This window comes from Stegostoma tigrinum, chromosome 14 (genome assembly GCF_030684315.1).
Source record: "Stegostoma tigrinum isolate sSteTig4 chromosome 14, sSteTig4.hap1, whole genome shotgun sequence".
Lineage (NCBI taxonomy): Eukaryota > Metazoa > Chordata > Chondrichthyes > Orectolobiformes > Stegostomatidae > Stegostoma > Stegostoma tigrinum.
Genome location: NC_081367.1, coordinates 57,550,592 through 57,570,144, shown reverse-complemented (window position 1 = coordinate 57,570,144; position 19,553 = coordinate 57,550,592). Strand labels below are relative to the sequence as shown.

Sequence of the window (19,553 nt, the reverse complement as noted above, 5' to 3'; positions counted from 1 at the left end):
TGAGAAAAGAAGGGGAGGCATTGGAGGCAGTTCACAGGAGGTTCACTAGATTGACCCCAGAGATGAGGAGTTTGTCGTATGAAGAGAGATCGAACAGTTTTGGCCTATACTCTCTGGAATTTAGAAGAATGAGGGGAGAGCAAATTGAAGAACTCAAGACGATATAAGTTACAGATAAAATAGACATAAAGCAGCTGCTTCCTCTTGTGGGGCTTTCTAGGATGTGAGGTTACAGTCTGAGGATAAGGGTAGCAAATCTACAACAGAGGAGAAACTACTTCTCGCAAAGGGGTGTGAATCTGTGGAATTCTCTGCCTCAAAGTGTGATGGATGCTGGGGCAGTGAGTACATTTAAGGTGGAATTGGACAGATTTTTAATTGGCAATGAGTTGAAGGGTTATGGGGAAAGGCGGGAAAATGGGGGTGAGGAGCATATCAGCCATGATCAAATGGTGAAGCAGACTCGATGGGCCAAATGGCCTAATTCTGCCCCTATTTCTTCTGATCTTACAAACATATAATATTAAGGTGCTAACTGTCTATAGAGCCGCAGGGTGGTGGTGAATGGAATCAGCTCACAAAAGGGGGATCTGTATTTGCACATGAAGGACAAAGAAACCGAAAGCTGTGTGGATGCAGGGGAGGTGGTTAGAAAAACTAGCAGAGAGGTTGTAGATCAAACACCCTCTTGTGTATGCTCTCATTTCGATGTCCACTGAGTGCCTGTCTGCCACTGAATGTAAAAAGACTGATGACGAACTATGTACAAATTCCCAGCCTTCCCCTTTAACCAGCGTCAAAGTAGACTGATCGTTACTGATTTTTTTTGGTCTCACTTCCTATCAGTCAAAATGCTGGAACTCCTTTCTCAATCTCACTGTTTTTGTACCTGCATCAAATGGACTACAGTGGTTGAAGAGGGTTCACCTTTACCTTGTCAAGGGGTAGTTAGGGATGGGAAATAATTGCTAATATAACCTGTGCTGACCCTCCTCCTGAGAAAGAGTTAAACAATTTTCCAAATGCCTTCAAAAATGAAGTGCAGCTGTGGGAAGCCCTGAAGTTTTGGCAAGGTGCTGCGATAATGCATTGAGCTTAGATTTTCAGATGGGGATCCATGTCCATTAGAGAAAACACCCAGATTTCCTGAAATCCATTTTATGTCCAAATGACAAGCCGAAAATTTAACCCAAACTTTGTTGTGGTGTTTCCTTTTCGGCAGTTGCAATACCAAAAGTAGCCTGCTGGTGACGCCCTTGGCTGCAAGTAGATGTTGCTCTCCACCCTGACACTATCTCAGAGGTAGCTCAGCCTTCTTTAATTCATTGATTTTTGTGGTTATTAGTGTCCATGGTTCTCTTGTTGATCCCTCTCATTTGACTTCAAATAGTTTGTGAGCGAATAGACTGAAAGAATGGGAGAGATGTTGCGTGCCCTTGTTGGTTATGCTTTTGGCAGGACTTTGTTAAAACAATACAGAAGATGTGGAATCTATTTTTGCAGTGTGTTCCTTGCCCATGGTGGGCACGACACTCCCTCCTCCCGCTTCTCGGAAAGACTGTGGACTCCATTCCATCCTGTCTGTCTATTCTTCAAAGCCCATCCCATCGCCATCTTTGCCCTTCCTCCCTAAAGTGGGCAAAACCTTTCTACCCAAGCCTTCCTAATATAGCAGAGTTCCCTTGGGGCTCCATCATTGTCCTGCCTGTCATCTCAGCGGCAGCTACTACAGTATGATGGCACCACCAGAATATAGGACTTCATGCCACTGAGGGGCACATGCTTTCTTGGAAATGATGTAGTTAGTTCACTGTTCCAAATGACTTTCTGATCTCTTAAAAAAAACCTTCACAGCTCTGAACACTCACATTTATTTTAACGCTATTTTAAAATCCGAATCCCAAAATTTTAATAGTATTTATACATCTTAACCATCCTAATATCAATATAGAAAATTCTGGACATACTCAGCAGGTCTGTCAGCATCAATGGAGAGAGAAGGAGTTCCATTGAGATAACACAGTGTGGAGCTGGAGGAAAACAGCAGGCCAGGCAGCATCAGAGGGGCAGGAAAGTTGACGTTTCAGGTCGGGACCCTTCTTCAGAAATGGCCCTTCAAAAAGTTCATTTCTGAAGAAGGGTCCCGACTCAATACATCAACTTTCCTGCACCTCTGATGCTGCCAGGCCTGCTGTCTTCCTCCAGCTCCACACTATTATCTCTCACTCCAGCATCGGCAGTTCTTTACTATCTCTGAGTGAGTTCCAATGAGAGTTATGTTACCTGAAAGGGTAACATTGTTTCTATCTCTGTTCTCAGTCCTATTCCATAATTTAAGAATTTTCTACGTTTATTTCAGATTTCCAGGGTCTTTTTTATTTTGCTATTTCTTTCAGAGTATACCTCCTACCCACTGTCTTGCCCAATGCACATTTTTGATATATGGGCAATAAATTTGCTTTCCTTGAATGCATTTGAATTTCTTTACATGTCTTAATGGGCTTCATCTCATGCTGAAATTCAAGTTTGAAATGGGACAATCGTTGAGCTCCTTTTTCTCGACGACGACAGCATAGAAATGTGTCTCTGGCTCTTGATTATTGTCGACCACAAACCCACCTTCAGTAGTTAATATGCACATTAGGATTCCTCCAGATCCTTGCATTATAAGTTTGGCCTTATTGGCAACGTTGTGAATAGGACATCATCTTGAACAAGATAAAAGGAATTCACAATGTCTAGTTATATATTTGCTGCTCAGTCCACTGCTCACCGAAACAGGTTAATAATTGGAGCTGGCTGTGCTCAAATTAGCTGCCTTGTTCACTACATTAAAATAATGACTACAATTCAAAAGCATCTCATTGGCTGTGAAGCACTTTGAGGTGTCAAATGCTCATGAAAATTATTATAGCGATGTAAACCTTTCTTTTGCATCAAAACAGAGGAAGAGAGATGAAACTCTGTAACACCATCCATGTTGGCCCTAAAAAAAGCTGCTGTCGTCAGCTGCAATGCCTTAGTAGATCACTGGAAGGTGAGAATCTCTGAGCACAGGGTGAGGCCACTTCACTATCTCCACTGCTGACCCTGTAAAGAAAGAAAGACAAAACTGAATGGATTTCCTGTTGCAATGCTTCCAAAGAGTCAATACAGCGAGTGACTGAGTTAACAAAGATTTCCCAGGGTTATCATGGAATTTGCTGGTCACATTTCAAACTGTTAGGGTTCAGTGACTATATGCAAGAGACCTTGTAAGTAAGCTGTGATCTAATTTAATAGTTATGTGCTAGTACTCTACTAGAAGGTTGGAAACTTCACACAGCACCGAATGTGCTGTTCTGTAACCTTATCATCTAAAAATAGCCAAGCTGGCACGAAAATCAAAGAGCCCATTCTAGAACATCGAGCTGACATATAGCCACTCTTGGTGAGGGAGGTAGCTTCAACAATACAGTTCCTGCGACTGTATTTTATTCATTATTGAAACATGCATCACTAGCAGAGCCCGTGTTTGTTGCCCATTCTCATTGCTCTTGAACTGCCTGGCTTGCTCAGCTATTTCAGAGGCAACCACATCACTGTGCAGCTGGGTAAGGCTTGGTAAGGATGGCACCAGTGACCCAGACGGCTTTTCAACAACAACGGTCAACTATTGTTATCTTGGTCATCGTGTTGAGCTTTCAATCTCCGATTTATTAATTCAATTCAAATTCTACAAGTTGCATGGTAGGACTTGAACTCACCTCCCTACATTAGCTTGGGCTGCTTGTTTAATAATCCAGTGACAGTACCTCTCCATCACCTACTGTCTTAGTGTTAACAGTCACTGAAAGGTGTAAATAAGACCATGCAGCAAATTAAAGTGCCACCTGTAGCTTTGTACAGAGCGCTCTCCTGTCTTAGAAATTGGAACATTAAAGGTTCGAGCTCCTGCCCCACAGACTTGCAGTTTGAAAGAGAGAAGGCAAAATCGGATGTAATGGTGTTACAGTTAAATAAAGGTAATTACAGGGGGATGAGGGAGGAATTGATGAAAATCGACTGGAAGCAGACCCTAACGGGGAAGACAGTAGAGCAACAATGGCAGGAGTTTCTGGGTGTAATTGAGGACACAGTACAGAGGTTCATCCCAAAGAAAAGAAAGATTATCCGGGGTGGGATTTGACAGCCATGGCTGACAAAGGAAATCAGGAAATATATCAAAGAAAAAGAGACAGCCTATAAAGTGGCCAAAAGCACCGGGAAATCAGAAGATTGCGAAGGCTACAAAAACAGACAGAAAATAACAAAGAGAGCAATAAGGAAGGAGAAGATCATATATGAAGGTAGGTTAGCTAGTAATATTAGAAATGATAGTAAAAGCTTCTTTCAATACATAAGAAACAAACAAGAGGCAAAAGTAGATATTGGGCCGCTCCAAATTGATGCTGGGAGGCTAGTGATGGGAGATAAGGAAATAGCTGAAGAACTTAATAAGTTCTTTGCGTCAGTCTTCACAGTGGAAGACATGAGTAGTATGCCAACAATTAGGGAGAGCCAGGGGGCAGAGTTGATTACGGTAGGAATTACAAAAGAGAAAGTGCTAGAAAAGCTAAAGCGTCTAAAAATTGTTAAATCTCCAGGCCCCGATGGGCTACATCCTAGAGTTCTGAGGGAGGTGGCTGAGGAAATAGTGGAGGCTTTGGTCGTGATCTTTCAAAAGTCACTGGAGTCAGGGAAAGTCCCAGATGATTGGAAAATTGCTGTTGTAACTCCCTTGTTTAAGAAAGGATCAAGGCAAAAGATGGAGAATTATAGGCCGATTAGCCTAACCTCGGTAGTTGGTAAAATTCTAGAATCCATTGTCAAGGATGAGATTTCTAAATTCCTGGAAGTGCAGGGTCAGATTAAAACAAGTCAGCACTGTTTTAGTAAGTGGAGGTCCTGCCTGACAAACCTGTTAGAATTCTTTGAAAAGGTAACAAGTGTGTTAGACCAGGAAACCTAGTAGATGTTATCTATCTAGACTTCCAAAAGGCCTTTGAACAGTGCCTCAAGGGAGGCTGCTGAGCAAGGTAAGGGCCCATGGTGTTCGAGGTGAGCTACTGGCTTGGATTGAGGCAGAGGGTTGGGATAAAAGGCTCTTTTTCGGAATGGCAACCGGTGACGAGTGGTGTCTTGCAGGGTTCAGAGTTGGGGCCACATCTGTTCACCTTATACATTAATGATCTGGATGAAGGGACTGGGAGCATTCTGCCGAAGTTTGCCGATGATACGAAGATAGGTGGACAGGCAGGTAGTGCAGAGGAGGTGGGGAAGCTGCAGAAAGATTTAGACAGTTTAGGAGAGTGGTCCAGGAAATGGCTGATGAAATTCAATGTGAGTAAATGTGAGGTTTTGCACTTTGGAAAAAAGAATACAGGCATGGACTATTTTCTAAACGGTGAGAAAATTCGCAGTTCAGAAGTACAAAGGGATCTGGGAGTGTTGGTCCAGGATTCTCTAAAAGTTAACTTGCAGGTAGAGTCTGTAACTAGGAAAGCGAATGTAATGTCGTTTATCTCAAGAGGGTTGGGATATAAAAGCAGTGATGTGCTTCTGAGGCTTTATAAGGCTCTAGTTAGGCCCCATTTAGAATACTGTGTCCAATTTTGGGCCCCACACCTCAGGAATGATATACTGGCACTGGAGCGTGTCCAGCGGAGACTCACACAGATGATCCCTGGAATGGTAGGTTTAACATATGATGAACGGCTAAGGATCCTGGGATCCTACTCATTAGAGTTTAGAAGGCTGAGGGGAGATCTTATAGAAACTTACAAGACAATGTATGGTTTAGAAGGGGTGGATACTAGGAAGTTGTTTCCGTTAGGCGGGGAGACTAGGACCCGTGGGCACAGCCTTAAAATTAGAGGGGGTAAATTTAAAATGGAAATGAGACAACATTTCTTCAGCCAGAGAGTGGTGGGCGTGTGGAATTCATTGCCGCAGAGTGCAGTGGAGGCCGGAACGTTGGATGCCTTCAAGGCAGAGATCGACAAATTCTTGATCTCAGAAGGAATCAAGGGCTACGGGGAGAGTGCAGGGAAGTGGTGTTGAAATGCCCATCAGCCATGATTTAAATGGCGGAGTGGACTTGATGGGCTGAATGGCCTTACTTCCACTCCTAAGTCTTGTGGTCTTATAGTATGTAATCTGGGTTTGCACTATTTAACGTGCTGCTTTCCGTGTTGAATAATGACAATTAAACTGAAAGTCTCTCTGACTTTAGGCTGGATACAAATGGCCCCCAATCATAATTTGGAAGAACAGCAGGAGCATTAATCCCATTTTCTGGTCATGATCATACCTCTGTTTATGGGAGCTTGTTGTGTATAAATTGGGTGTTTCATTTCTTGCATTATTACAGTGTCGCGCTGAAAAGTGTAAAGTTTTTTTGGAATGACTTTAGGTTGTGAAGGATGATATATAAATAAGTTTTCTATCTTCCTTTTGAATGGTGTCTAACTTTTAACTTATTCCTTTCGTTTCCTAGTTGAAATTAAGGAAGACTTTAATGTTAACTATCATCTTATTTCTTTATTTTGCTACTCATTCTATGGAGTAATGCTCAACTGTTTAATTGTTTCTGTCATGATTCTGCACCCATGTTTTCCGTACTTCGGTACCATGGTACCTCAGATGGCACTATGTGTGGTAACATTATACACTTTTCACTGTATTCCTGTGCTTCTGTACCTGAGTACAGGTGTTAGTAAAACGTAAACCTAACTGATTGCACTGGGGTCATCATATGGGATCTGTAAATGCCTTCCTTAACACAAAGCTGAAGCCACGAGACAGCTGTGCTGGGAAGTGGTCGGTGCATAGCTTCAGGCTCGCCATCCAGCACATCTCACTGGGCTGCTTAGTGTAACTGCATGCTTCTGGTGCCATTTGACCTCAGAAGCCAACAGATCAAACAGTAGCACCTGCCCCATATCTGAACAAAATGTGTAAGTTTGACTCTGAATTAGAGGGTGTGGAGGGATATGCTTAAAGTATTTGAACAGTATTGGTTCATGTCTTGCATATAGCAACATCACTGGGTCAAAACCCTAGAATTCGCTCCCTCAGGGACTACCTTACTATTAATGGGCTGCAGCGATTCAAGAAGGCAGCTCACCCCCACCCTCTACAGGTCAACTAAGGATGAGCAGTAAGTGCTGCCTTACCCAGTGACACCCTCATCCCACGAGTGAATTTTAAAAAACATATACCTTTAAAACTCACTGACAGGCGGTCATTTAATATCATCGTCACGGACTCATGAACTGGCAGATCTGCCTATCCTGAAAGAGTTAACATGTTCTCCTTTATTTCTGTGTCTATCTCTGTTTGTTTCTCAGATTCCTTGTGGCTCTTTATTTAAAAAAAACTCTTTTAGGTTATAGTCTTTATTTCCCATTGAAGCCACCGTCTGAACCGGATGTCCTATTCCTCTTCTCTTTTAAATAGATTCCTGTTTAATTTTCCACTTCCCGCAGCTTTGATGTTTAGGATTGCAAAGCAAAGGCAGAGTGGGAGGCCATTTGGCCCCTCCAGTCTGTTCCCCCAATCAGTAAAATCATGGCTGACCTAGATTTCCTCTGAGCCACCTCTACATGTTAAACCCCTGACATGATGAAAATAACAAGCTCTGTTTTGAAATTCTGATGACTGGCCAGAGTCAACGTCAATTTTTGATGGAGGCTGGAGAATTCCAGATTTGCATTCCCCTTGTCATCAAGTGCTTCCGCCTGTACCAACTCCCTCCGCCTTCAATTTGAAAGTTATCTTCCTTTGCTCTTCGCCATTCCCAATGCCTCTCCCTTCCACCCCCTCCCCCACCCCCTCCCCTACAACTGGTCACTACTGAGCTGATGAATTTCCTTCATCATCTTAAACTTCACGATCAGGTCACTCCTGACGATTTGACACTTTAGGGAAGATGAGCCCAGTCTAAGTTAACAAAGTGTGAAGCTGGATGAACACAGCAGGCCAAGCAGCATCTCAGGAGCACAAAAGCTGATGTTTCGGGCCTAGACCCTTCGTCAGAGACGGGGATGGGGAGAGGGTTCTGGAATAAATAGGGAGAGAGGGGGAGGCGGACCGAAGATGGAGAGAAAAGAAGATAGATGGAGAGGAGAGGGAACCCATTATCTCTGAGCCCAGTCTGAAGCTTTCTGAAGAAGGGTCCTGACCCGAAATGTCAGCTTTCCTGCCCCTCTGATGCTGCGTGGCCCATTGTGTTCCTCCAGCTCCACACTGTGTTGTCCCGAAGCCTCTATGTCTCTGCTCACCATTCTTTCATGTCCTGACCCCCTTTACTTTTGAGACATGTGAAATGGTTCCTGGTTTGTGCCTGTGGTTTTTATCCATGTTTAATATAATGCCCCACGCTGTCTTATCTTCACCAAACTTCAGGACATGACGAGGGAATGACTGGAGATCAGGTGGACTCCCAACTCTTTGTAACAGTCACAGAGTGTCCGAGCAAATGGAGTTAATATCCCAGACGCTGCCGCTGTTTAACGTCTGGTGTGAAAGCTGAAACCTGGGAAAATCTGCCCTCTGAAGTGAAGCTGAGAAATGCTATTGTTCCAGTTTGGAGACGAGATTGATAGATAGGCCCTCATTACGAAGACAGACAATTTGGCACGTTGCTGCACTGCTGTTTTGTGGGATCTTGCTGTGCAAAAAAACCCTGACTGCCGCGTTTTCTGCGTTGCAAGAGTGACAACACTTCAAGAAGTACTTTTTTGGCTGTCAACTGTTCTGGGCTGCATTGCCCTGGGGTTGTGACAGGTGCTATATAAATGCGACTTTTTTCTCTCCCCCCCCCACCCCCCCCCACCTTTCCTCCGCTGGGAAGGTCTCAGAAACAAAGGCTCTCAACCTTCGGCCTTGGTTGTTGGCCTTTTGGCTGGAGGATTCAGGGTGACTTCGACAATACATACAGTTCCTGTAGAGTTGGATCGCGTTGTCAGACTGATACAGAAAACCAGAGACAGGGTGAAGATGGCAGTGCTGACGATCAGGCTGAGGAGCTGAAGGACGAGGTGGTAGTACTCATAAAGTGGTGGGTCCGTACAGACACCAGGAAGGGTGTATCGATATGGAAACTGGACAGTGTATCCCAGGTATCCTGTGCCTGAAATACCAGCCAAGGTGTAGTAGCAGATTGGACCAATCAGGATGGCAGCCAGAGCAATGATGAATTGTATGGGCGAAGCCATGAGATTGACAATAGCGAAGGTGAAGCCGACCTGTCTCTGTGAATGGGAATGAGAGTAAATCAGTTAATCGCACAGAGATACCAGACTGTATAACCTCTCCACTTTGCACCCCTTGCTCACTCAGCGCTCCCCTTCAGCCCCACACTCACTTAGCCCAATCCTTCACATCTGCCCAGCCTCTTCCCAATTCTGCACCTCCATCCTCATTCCAATCCTTACTCCATTCTCTTTTTACCTAATCCCTCCCTCTCCCATTTCTCCTCACCTCCTCTCACCCCCAGAAACTCTCTCCCATTTCTCCTCACCTCCTCTCACCCCCAGAAACTTGGTCTTTGCCCTTTCCCACCCACTTCCACTTGTCCCTCCTCCTGCCTTCTCTCCATTTCCCTTTGAGCCCAGTCACCTCGCTCTATCTCCTCAGCACCTTCCCTACCCATTTTCCCCAAACTCTCCTCCTCCCTCACTATCCTAACTCCTTCTCCCTCTTCAACTTTCTACATTTAGATTGTCTCATCAAAACAATTCTATAAATCTTAAGGATTGTAGGTCTCAGTATGTTTCCTGACAGTGTTTCAATTTTGTAGGGTATTAAAGCACAGAAATGGGCCATTCAGTCCAGCATGGCAATGCTGGCTTCTTGACTTCTCACCAGGGAGGCCATTAAGCTGAGAAGGGCTTTTTGTTTGCACAGAATTGTTGTGTGAGAACTATTCCTCTTGATGCTGGCTGGGGACCAAAATGTTATAACAAGTGTCCAATGATAATTACCAGATATCGTGAGATGTGGTCTCTCTCTGCAAGCAACATAACAATTCCAACAATGAAAGCCTGCAGGGAGGAAGAAAGCAAAATTGCAGAGGTCAATGTGGCAGAATTTCTTTCCACCAGAACATTAGTGAACCGGATGGATTTTTGTGATAATGGTTACATGGTTGTCCTTAGAGTAGATTTTACTGAATTCAGACTTTACCACATATTATGGATGTGATTTGAACCAGCATCCCAAGGATTCTGCATTGGCGGCCTAATATCATTACCATTACCACACCACATCCCTATAGTCTGCAGGCTTATTGTTCTCTGTAAGATGTCTCTGTATTGTTGGTGTACAAAGCATCTTTGGCACCTAGAAATCATATGTTCAATATCATTCAAAATTCCTGCCACCACACTGGTGACTCCACCAGAGCTCTGCTTTTCCTGAGTTTCTGCGCGATACCCTTCCCACAGTGAAAGTGAGATATCCAGCCTCTCATTGTACACTAATATGTCCCAGTAGTATTGAAGTGATTTGTTTGTTTGAATAAAGTTTTCAGAGATAAATCTCTAGGTTGTTGTTCTAAGAACTTAAGAAATAGGAATAGACCATTCAGCCCCTTAAGTCTACACTACCATTTGGTAAGATCATGGTTGATTAAACTCAGAACTCAATTCCTCTTCCTTTTCAACTCCTCACAACTCACTGATGCTTCAAAAATCATTTCATCTCCTAAAATAAATTTTGATCTAACTTTCACAACTTTCTGGGAAAGAGAATTCCAGGCACTCACTACCTGCTGGCAAAACAAATTCCTTTTGCATCTCAGTGTTAAATATGAGTCCCTTTATTCCGTAACTATGCTCTCCAGTTCACAATTTTCCCACTCGGGAAAAGTGAGATATCAACATCAACACTATCAAGCCCCCTCTGAATCTTGTATGTTTCTTTCAGATCAACCCTCATTCTGCCGGACTCTAATGAATAAAGTTCAAAGCTGTTCAGTCATTGTTGAGATGTCATTTTCTCCATCCCAAGAATTGGTCCTGTGAATTTCAATTGCACGGCCTCCAATGTCAGTATATCCCGTTTCTTTAAAATGGGGAGCAAATCCTGTTGTTGGCGGCTCAGTGGCTCAGTTGTCAGCACTGCTGCCTCTCATCACCAGGCACCCAGGTTCAATTCCAACCTTGACCAACTGTGTGGAGTTTGCAATGTTCTCCCTGTGTCTGTGTGGGCTTCCTTTGCGTGCTCTGATTTCCTCCGACAGTCCAAAGTTCTACAGGTTAGGTGCATTGGACATGCTAAATTGCTCATAAAATCCAGGGATATGTAGTTGGATTAGATATGGGAAAAATGCAGGGATAAGGAGGGTCTGGGTGGGAAGCTGTTCAGAGGGCCAGTGTGGATTTGATGGGCTAAACTGCCTGCTTCCACACTGTTTGGATTCTATTCTAAATCTGTACACAGTTACTGCATATAGCTCTGGTCACCACATTACCAAAAGGATGTCGTTGCTTTGGAGAGGGTGCAGAGGAGGTTCATCAGGATGTTGCCTGGTATGGAGGGTGCTAGCTATGAAGAAAGGTTGAGTAGATTAGGATTATTTTCATTAGAAAGATGGAATTTGAGGCGGGACCTGATTAAGGTCTACAAAATCATGAGGGGTATAGACAAGGTGGATAGCAAGAAGTTTTTTTTCCCAGAGTGGGGGACTCAATTACTAGGGGTCATGAGTTCAAAGTGAGAGGAGGAAAGTTTAAAGGAGATATGCGTGGAAAGTTCTTTACGCAGAGGGTGATGGGCGACTGGAACGCGTTGCCAGCAGAGGTGGTAGACGCAGACACGTTAGTGTCTATTAAGATACATCTGGACAGGTACATGGATGGGCAGGGAGCAAAGGGATACAGACCCTTAGCAAATAGACGACAGGTTTAGACAGAGGATCTCGATCAGTGCAGGCTTGGAGGGCTGAAGGGCCTTTTCCTGTGCTGTAATTTTCTTTGTTCTTTGTTCTCCAGGAACAGCCTCACCAACACCCCAATACGGTTGTAACAAGACTTCCATATTTTTAAACTCCGACTCCTTAGTAATAAAGGTCAAAATTCCATTTGCCTTCTTAACTACTTGTTACACCTGTATGCTAGCTTTTTTGCATTTCATGGACAAGAACATCCAGACCCCTCAGTGTCACATCTTTTGGATTCTCTTTCCACTTAGTTCTTTTGATTCTTCCTCTCAAAGATCATTACTTCACACTTTCTCACATTAATCTCCACCTGCCAAGTTTTTGCCCACTCACTCAATTTATCTTATGTCTTCATCACAACATGCCCTCCCAGCTATTTTTGTATCATCTGCAAATCTGGATACATTATACTCTACCTTTTCCTCAAATCATGAATATAGACAGTAATTAATTGAGGTCCTAGGAATGATCCTTGTGGTATTCAACTAACTACATAACACCAACTTGAAAATGACCCATTACACCCAACTCTCTGTCTTGTGTACTTTTTCACACAGAGTGTGGTGCACGTGTAGAATAGGTTGCTAGAAGAAGTGGTGGAGGTGGGTACACTTACAGTATTTAAAAGGCATCTGGATGGATACATGAATAGGAAGGGTGTAGAGAGATATGGGCCAAATGCCGGCAAATGAGATTGGGATGTCTGGTCAGCACAGATGAATTCTTTTCTTGCTGTTTGACTTTGTCACTATATGAGTCTGTGTGCTAACCTCAATCCATGCTAATACTTCATTCCAACGCCCTGAGCTCCTAACTTGTGTAATAGCCTTCTATGTAATGCCTTATCAAATACCATTGAAAATCCAAATATACTACATCTGCTGGTTCTTCTTTATCAGCTCTGCTTGTTTTATTCTAAAAGAATTTGAGGAAATTTGTTAAACATGATTTCCCTTTCACAAAACTATGTTGATCCTGTTTGATTGCGTTCAGCTTTTCTAAGTGTTCTACGATTTCTCCTTTAATACTGGACTCCAGCAATTTCCTCATGAAGATTGTCGGCAAACAGGCCTATGGTTTACCGCTTATCATCTCCCTCCTTTCTTGAATATGAGTAAAACATTAGCAGTTGTCCGATCTGCTGGAACCTTTCAAAAATCAAGTGAATTCTAGCATATTTCAACCAATGCATCCATTACCTCTGCAGCCACTTCTTTTAAAGGAAGTAGGCCCCAAGTACTAACAACCTGACTGCCTTCAGCCCCATTCGTATGACAATGCTTTGTCCCTTGTGATAGAGATTGTTAGAGATATTTGCTCCCCTTACCATCCTGCTTATCTACTATCTCAGGGATATTTATGGTATCCTCCACTATAAAGACCGATGCAAAATATTGGTTTAAATCACCTGCCATTCATTGTTTCTCATTATCAATTTCCCCGACATATCCTGCAACAGTCCTACAGGTCACTTTAGCAAATCCCTCTCTATTTATATATCTCCAGAATCTCTTGGGTTCAATTTTATGTTTCTTGCCAATTTATTTTCGTAACCAATTTATTAATTTTTACATCATCCTAAATCCTCCAGCCTACTACTAGTTTTCTCTGCTTTGTTTGGCTTAGTTTTTGATTAGATACTCTCCTTGCCTGCCTCTGTTACCCAAGGGAGGTTCATCATTCCCATCAAATCATGCCAATTTCATCAGAATAAGTTTTTTTGCTGAGCGATGTGAAATGTCTGCTTAACTGATCTACTGGCCTCCCCTTTAGATTGCTTTCCCAGCCACTTTAGACCACACTCTGTTATATACCTCTGTCGTTGCTTTTATTTAAATGCAGACACTCATTACAGACCCAATTTGCTTTGTAACAGCTCACCAAGGCTCATCCAACAGCACATTCCAAATTTAAGGACTCTATTGTCCAGCAGGACAAGGACAACAAATATATGGGAACACTATCATCTACAAGTTCATCCCCAAGCCACACACTACGTCAAAATCATGGAAATTCCTCCCTAAAAGCACTGTGGTGTATCTACACTCTAAGGACTGCAGACGTCCTTTTGCTATCTCCCCTCCTGACCAACCTATATTTTAGGCTCATGTCTTTGGAATGGATCTTAAATCCTCCTCATTTGGAGCCAAGGAATAAGATATTTTTAAAAAATCATTCTTAGAAAGCAGACATCACCGGCTAGGCCAGTATTTATTGCCTGGAGGGGAGTCAAAAGTCAGCTGTATTTGTATGGGTCTGGAGTTACCTGTAGACCAAACTGGGTAAAGATGACAGGCTTCCTTCACGAAACGACATTAATGAGCTTGACACGTTTATACAACAATGAAATGTGGCTGCACAGTCACCATTAGGCTTGTTTTTTTTATTCCAACTATTTATTGAATTCAGATTTCGCTTCTGCCATGTTGGTATTCAAACCCTTGTCCTCAGCTGGAGGCTTTGAGTTGCTAGTCTAATGACAATACCACAATGCCACCATCATCCTGTGAGATGTGTCTGCACTGAGCAGTCATTCACAACACACAACAATATTGGTAGTCCCAACTTTTGATGCCTTTCATATATTAACAAAGAAGTATGATTGTTTAGTTGTTATGCTACTGGACTAATCTAAAGAACAGGAGTTCAAAAACTCACCTTGTTCTCTTTGGAAGTAGATTTAATAATCTAGAAATGAAAAGCTGGGATCATTAAAAATGGCAGCAAAGATATTTGAACTTCATAGAGACCCAACAGATTCGCTAATGTCCTTTCAAGGAAGGAAATGTGCAATACCTAGCCTGAATCTCCACGTGACTCCAGTCCCATACCAAATTGGTTGACCCTGAACTATTGAGAATGTAGAAGCAGGGGAAACCAGTTCAGCCCAAACTTGTTGGTCATGATGGATGTGTATTTCTAATGGGTTTCCCTGCCTTTACTCCATTTCCTGAGATACATTTCTCCAATAAAAATCCGTTTTTTGAAGGCTGGAGGGAAATAATTGGCACTGAAATCCACATTCTTGAAAGGCGGAAGATATGTGTTGATATAACAGCTAGTTCTTTAGTGGGCCCAAATCCTGGAACTCCCTCCCCAGCAGCGTCGTGTGTGGACTACAGTAGCCAGAGGAGGTAGCTCACCACCTCCTTCATGACGGGCAAATTTAAAGAATGGCAATAAATACCAGCCTTCCAAGTGATAGCCCTATCCCAAGAATGAATTGAAAATATTTATTTCCCCTACCACAGCTCCATTCCAGATGGGACACGCGATCCTGGCACTCCATCCGGCAAACCAGGGCTTGTAGGTAAAAACTGGGAAGAAGGTGATAATTCCCAAGAAAATGGAGATGATCCCAAAGGAAAGGAGAGCCCTTCCAATGTACAGGTGTAAGCGTTTCATCTCTCCCTCTCTCTCCTCCTTCATGAGGTGAGTAAAAACTGTTCTGTTGTTAGAGCTCTGTGTTTATAACTGACTACCATGGAGATAATAACCAGATAGACTGGTCCTCATGGTTCACTGCACAATAATAATTATCACAATCGTACTTATACAGCATCTCTTAATGAGATTAAGTGTTACTAAACAGAATTTAAAATGGAAAAGTGTTGTTAGCATGTGTGACCACAGAATCATGCTCTATGGAAGAGGGCATTTGGCACATCTAGACTTTTTGCTGAAAATACCCTCCTAACCAGACTAGTCCCACTTTCCTGCACTATGCCCATGGCCTTGAATGTTGTGATATTTAAATTTTTTGTCCCAAGTATTTTTTAAAGGTTGTCGGATTACCATACTCAACTATCCTCCCAGGCAATGCATTCCAGACCTCCATTCTGAGTAAATAATTTCTTTCTCGAAGCCCATCAAATGTTGGAAAGGTGGATTTGAGGTGGAGAGGATTAGGGAAGGAATTCCAGACCTTGAGAACTTAGCCATTGAAGGGCCAAACAATCTTCTGCCATCAACAATTTTCCCAAGAGTGTTTGGACAATCTCAGTGAGAGCATAGTTTTACTCCGGGACACATTGCACTGTTGCCCTCTGCTGCCTATGATGGGCAGCAGGGGGTGCTGTTACAAGGATGTAGACATAACCAGTGCTTTTCACAAGAAGTTTCCCATTCACTCCACTCTCATTCTCAGGGCAACTGTGTGACAGAATTTTTTAAACACGATCCTTTTTACCAGCAAACTATTTGACTCCTGGAGGGAGCAGGGTTTTATTTTGTGTGATTTATACGACTGATGATCAAAGCAGTTTACATTCTCAAAGAGCTGAACCTCAGGACCGTTTGCTCCCAGCCTGGCTCAATGCATATCACTCTCTCCATGTTAAGTCAAAAAGTAACAGATTCAAGACTAACTTCCAGGGACTTCAAGCATTTTCCAGCCTGACACTCAGTGGACAGACTAAGCACTTGACTGTCACCATTCTTACTAAGGAAGCGCTACGCTGTCAAAGGGTCAGTGCTGAGGGAGTGAGTGCTCCTGAGATGCTGCATGGCCTGCTGTGTTCATCCAGCTTCACACTTTATTATCTTGGATTCTCCAGCATCTGCAGTTCCCATTATCAGTGCTGAGGGAGTGCTGCACTGTCAGAGGGTCAGGACTGAGTCAGTGTTGTACTGTCGGGGAGTCAGTATTGAAGCAGTGTTGCACTATTGGAGAGTCAGTACTGAGCGAGTGCCACATTGTCAGAGAATCAGTACTGAGGGAGTTCCGCACTGTCGGAAGGTCAGTACCGAGGGAGTGCCGCACTGTCCCAGGGTCAGTACTGTGGGAGTGCTGCATTGTTGAAGTGGATAATGTGTAGGTGGACATTATAAGACCCCATGAAGGACAGCAATCCATTTCTCTCCAGTACTTGAGAAAATATTTATCCTTAGGCAACATTCTAGCCATTGCTACATTATTTTTCTATCTCCTTGGATAATTCATTAGTCAGAAATCATCAGGTTAGAGTTTTATCTTAAGTCACATTATTTTCTCTATTACCACTAAATAAATAAACTCTGCTTATTTTCGCCTCCCTTACACTGCTGGAATATTCTCATCTTATGTTCTGACAAGCAGTACAAAGGTCCTACTTGACAGGGTTTCCATCTCTGTATCACTCATGAGGGATTTTCTTGTGTCAAAGGGTCACAAATCCCCTTTGAAACAACTGTTGCCTCTTCTGGTTGGTATGTAGGAGAGAGGGCTGCCCTTGACACTGATTCATTGACTATATTCTGGTTTGAACTGGTTCAAGTAGGCCACGTGCTTTCACTGCACAAACATTTGGGGTCCTTTCCAGCTGCGATCTGAGACAATTTGCTGCAACTCAGATATTTGCATTGGAGAGCACAACCAACTGGCAGAGAAAGATTTAAGAACATGTTACAAAGTAATTAGCGATTTCAGGCTTTTATCCTGGACAGAACCCAACTGTCCCCTGCTCACTATATTACAATCCTACCCAACCAACTCCTGCCCATATTCCCTCTCTCTCACCTACACAACAAGCAGTTTATTGATGCTGAGTTTCTATTACTTTGAGTGAATCCTTTCTATGATCTGTACCCAGCCCCTTCAGCTTTGGGTCTATTAGATTAAAACACTGCAATATCACTCAGTTCATTATAAGGTGCGACATTCCAACCTGTTCACTCCCTCCACCATGGCTACCTCTGCTCAGATGAGTTCCTGGAGATTTCATCCAAACTTCAAAAACCCAGTGCACTCAAGCACCTTTCTCTAACCGTATACTGAATATTAATCCTAACTCAAGCACTCAACTGCTCTCTGACTCCAACCCTAACTGTGTCAAGCAATATTGCTAAAGCCTAACCCTGATGTCTAAGCCAGGCAAATAACCACCCCTAACTCAGTCAAATGCCTCCCCACAACTGCAACAACAACCAGTCACACCCTAACCTGTTGAGTAGCCTTCACTGACTCAAACCCAATCAAGCACCTTAACTCAATTCTTGGCCATGTACCACATTTTAGCCATAACTACAAGTCATCATAACATAGACATAGTGCAGAAGGAGGACATTTGGCCTTCTGGAAGACGTTTCCATCTGCTGTCTCCCCTATTCTTAAGTCTCTGTCCCTGGTTATTGACCATTCCACTCACTGTTTCCTATACGCGCATTGCAAATGTTTCAATTACATAAACATCCATTCACTGCTACTTCTGTGCTAACAAAGTCAGCCCAGTGTATCCAATCAGCCCTCAAAGCTTGAAATTTCCACGCCAGACGACATTCTCATAAATTTTATCTGTCCCCTGCTGGACTTTGCACTTGGTAGAGTCTGAAAAATCAATCATCACATTCTGGAGGCTCCAGGTTATTGTAGAGTGTAGGGAATGCCTCTTGCCCATCATCACTGAATCCCCAGCCATCAAATTCCTGGGGATTTACCATGGATCAGAAACTCAACTGCATTTGCCACATAAATACAATGGCCACAAGATCAGGTCAGAGAGCAGGAAAACTGCAGCAAGAAACCCACTTATTGATTCCCCAAAGTCCGTCCACCACCTTCAAGGCACAAGTCAGGAGTGTAATGGAATGCTCTCCATTTGCGTGGATGGGCAGCACCACCCAGGACAAAACAGCCCGCTTGATTTGGCACCAGATCCACAAACATCCACTCCCTCTACCACTGATCTTCAATAGTAGCAATGTATACTGTCTACAAAATGCACTGCAGCAATTCTCAAAGATCCTTAGACAGCACCTTTCAAATCCAGGATTGCTTCCATCCAGAAGGACAAGAGCAGTAGATATCCAGAAACACCACCACCTGCCAAACCACTCACCATTCTGACTTGGAAATATATTGCCATTCCTTTACTGTCACTGGGTCAAAATCTGAGAACTCTCTCTCTCTAGGAGCATTGTGGGTCAACCCGCACTATGTGGTCAAAAGCGGTCAGAAAGGCAGCTGAGCACCACCTTCTCAAGGACAACTAGGGATGAAGAATAAATGCTGGTCAGCCAGTGACACTCATGTTGTTTGATTTCAATTATCTCTGGACATCAGAGTTTGTCTAAGAAAAATTAACAAACAACAAAAATCCCGGCTGACCTTGGAGAAACTTGTGGCAGATCTCACAGCAGTGGCTTTTTTTAGAGTGTAACATTGCCATTTATTTTGTAAAGCTCGAGCAGTGGGTAGAGTGAGTTCTTTTTTAATTATATGTTTTAATGAGATCTGCCCCTTGATTAAAGTTTAAAATATAAAATACAGGTACTAAGTTAGCCTGGAGCAGTGTTTTTAGAGCAGTAAGATTGGGCCATTTTCTGGTTCTGTAGGTGCAAAGATGGCCTTCAATAGATTGATGTGCTCTTCCTGTCAGATGTGGGAGATGAGGGAGAGTTTCCATGTTACTGATGATTAAATCTACAGGAGTGGGTTTGGTTGAGAATCCTACTGGATCGCATGGATCAGTTGGAGTAGCAGTTTGAGACAATGAGGAATTTACAGGGGGTGCGATGGATGACAGCTGTAGGGAGGGAGATGAACTACAGATACTGTCAGGTAGATAGGTTACTGCCAGGAAAGGTAGGAGAGAGAGATAGGTAGTGCAGG

At 43.2% G+C, this 19,553-nt stretch overlaps 1 protein-coding gene across 1 annotated transcript; it reads right to left on the bottom strand.

Annotated features, from left to right (window-relative positions):
• Window positions 1–2,171: 2,171 nt before the first annotated feature.
• LOC125457788 (transmembrane protein 212-like) lies at window positions 2,172–15,396 on the bottom strand. The gene is made up of 4 exons (XM_048542385.2): window positions 15,212–15,396; window positions 10,008–10,067; window positions 8,961–9,275; window positions 2,172–3,090 (listed from the first exon to the last, which is right to left on the bottom strand). Exons 1-4 carry the CDS (start codon window positions 15,392–15,394, stop codon window positions 3,073–3,075), a joined length of 576 nt encoding a protein of 191 aa, XP_048398342.2. The 5' UTR covers window positions 15,395–15,396; the 3' UTR covers window positions 2,172–3,072.
• Window positions 15,397–19,553: the final 4,157 nt, after the last annotated feature.

Excerpts from the sequence above, each read along its gene's own strand:
- LOC125457788 (XM_048542385.2), bottom strand. The coding sequence starts at position 15,394 with ATGAAGGAGGAGAGAGAGGGAGAGATGAAACGCTTACACCTGTACATT. Across the intron at positions 10,068-15,211 it reads CCATCTGGAATGGAGCTGTG|GCTTTCATTGTTGGAATTGT; the intron begins GTAGGGGAAATA and ends TCCTCCCTGCAG. Across the intron at positions 9,276-10,007 it reads ACCACATCTCACGATATCTG|AGACAGGTCGGCTTCACCTT; the intron begins GTAATTATCATT and ends TCCCATTCACAG.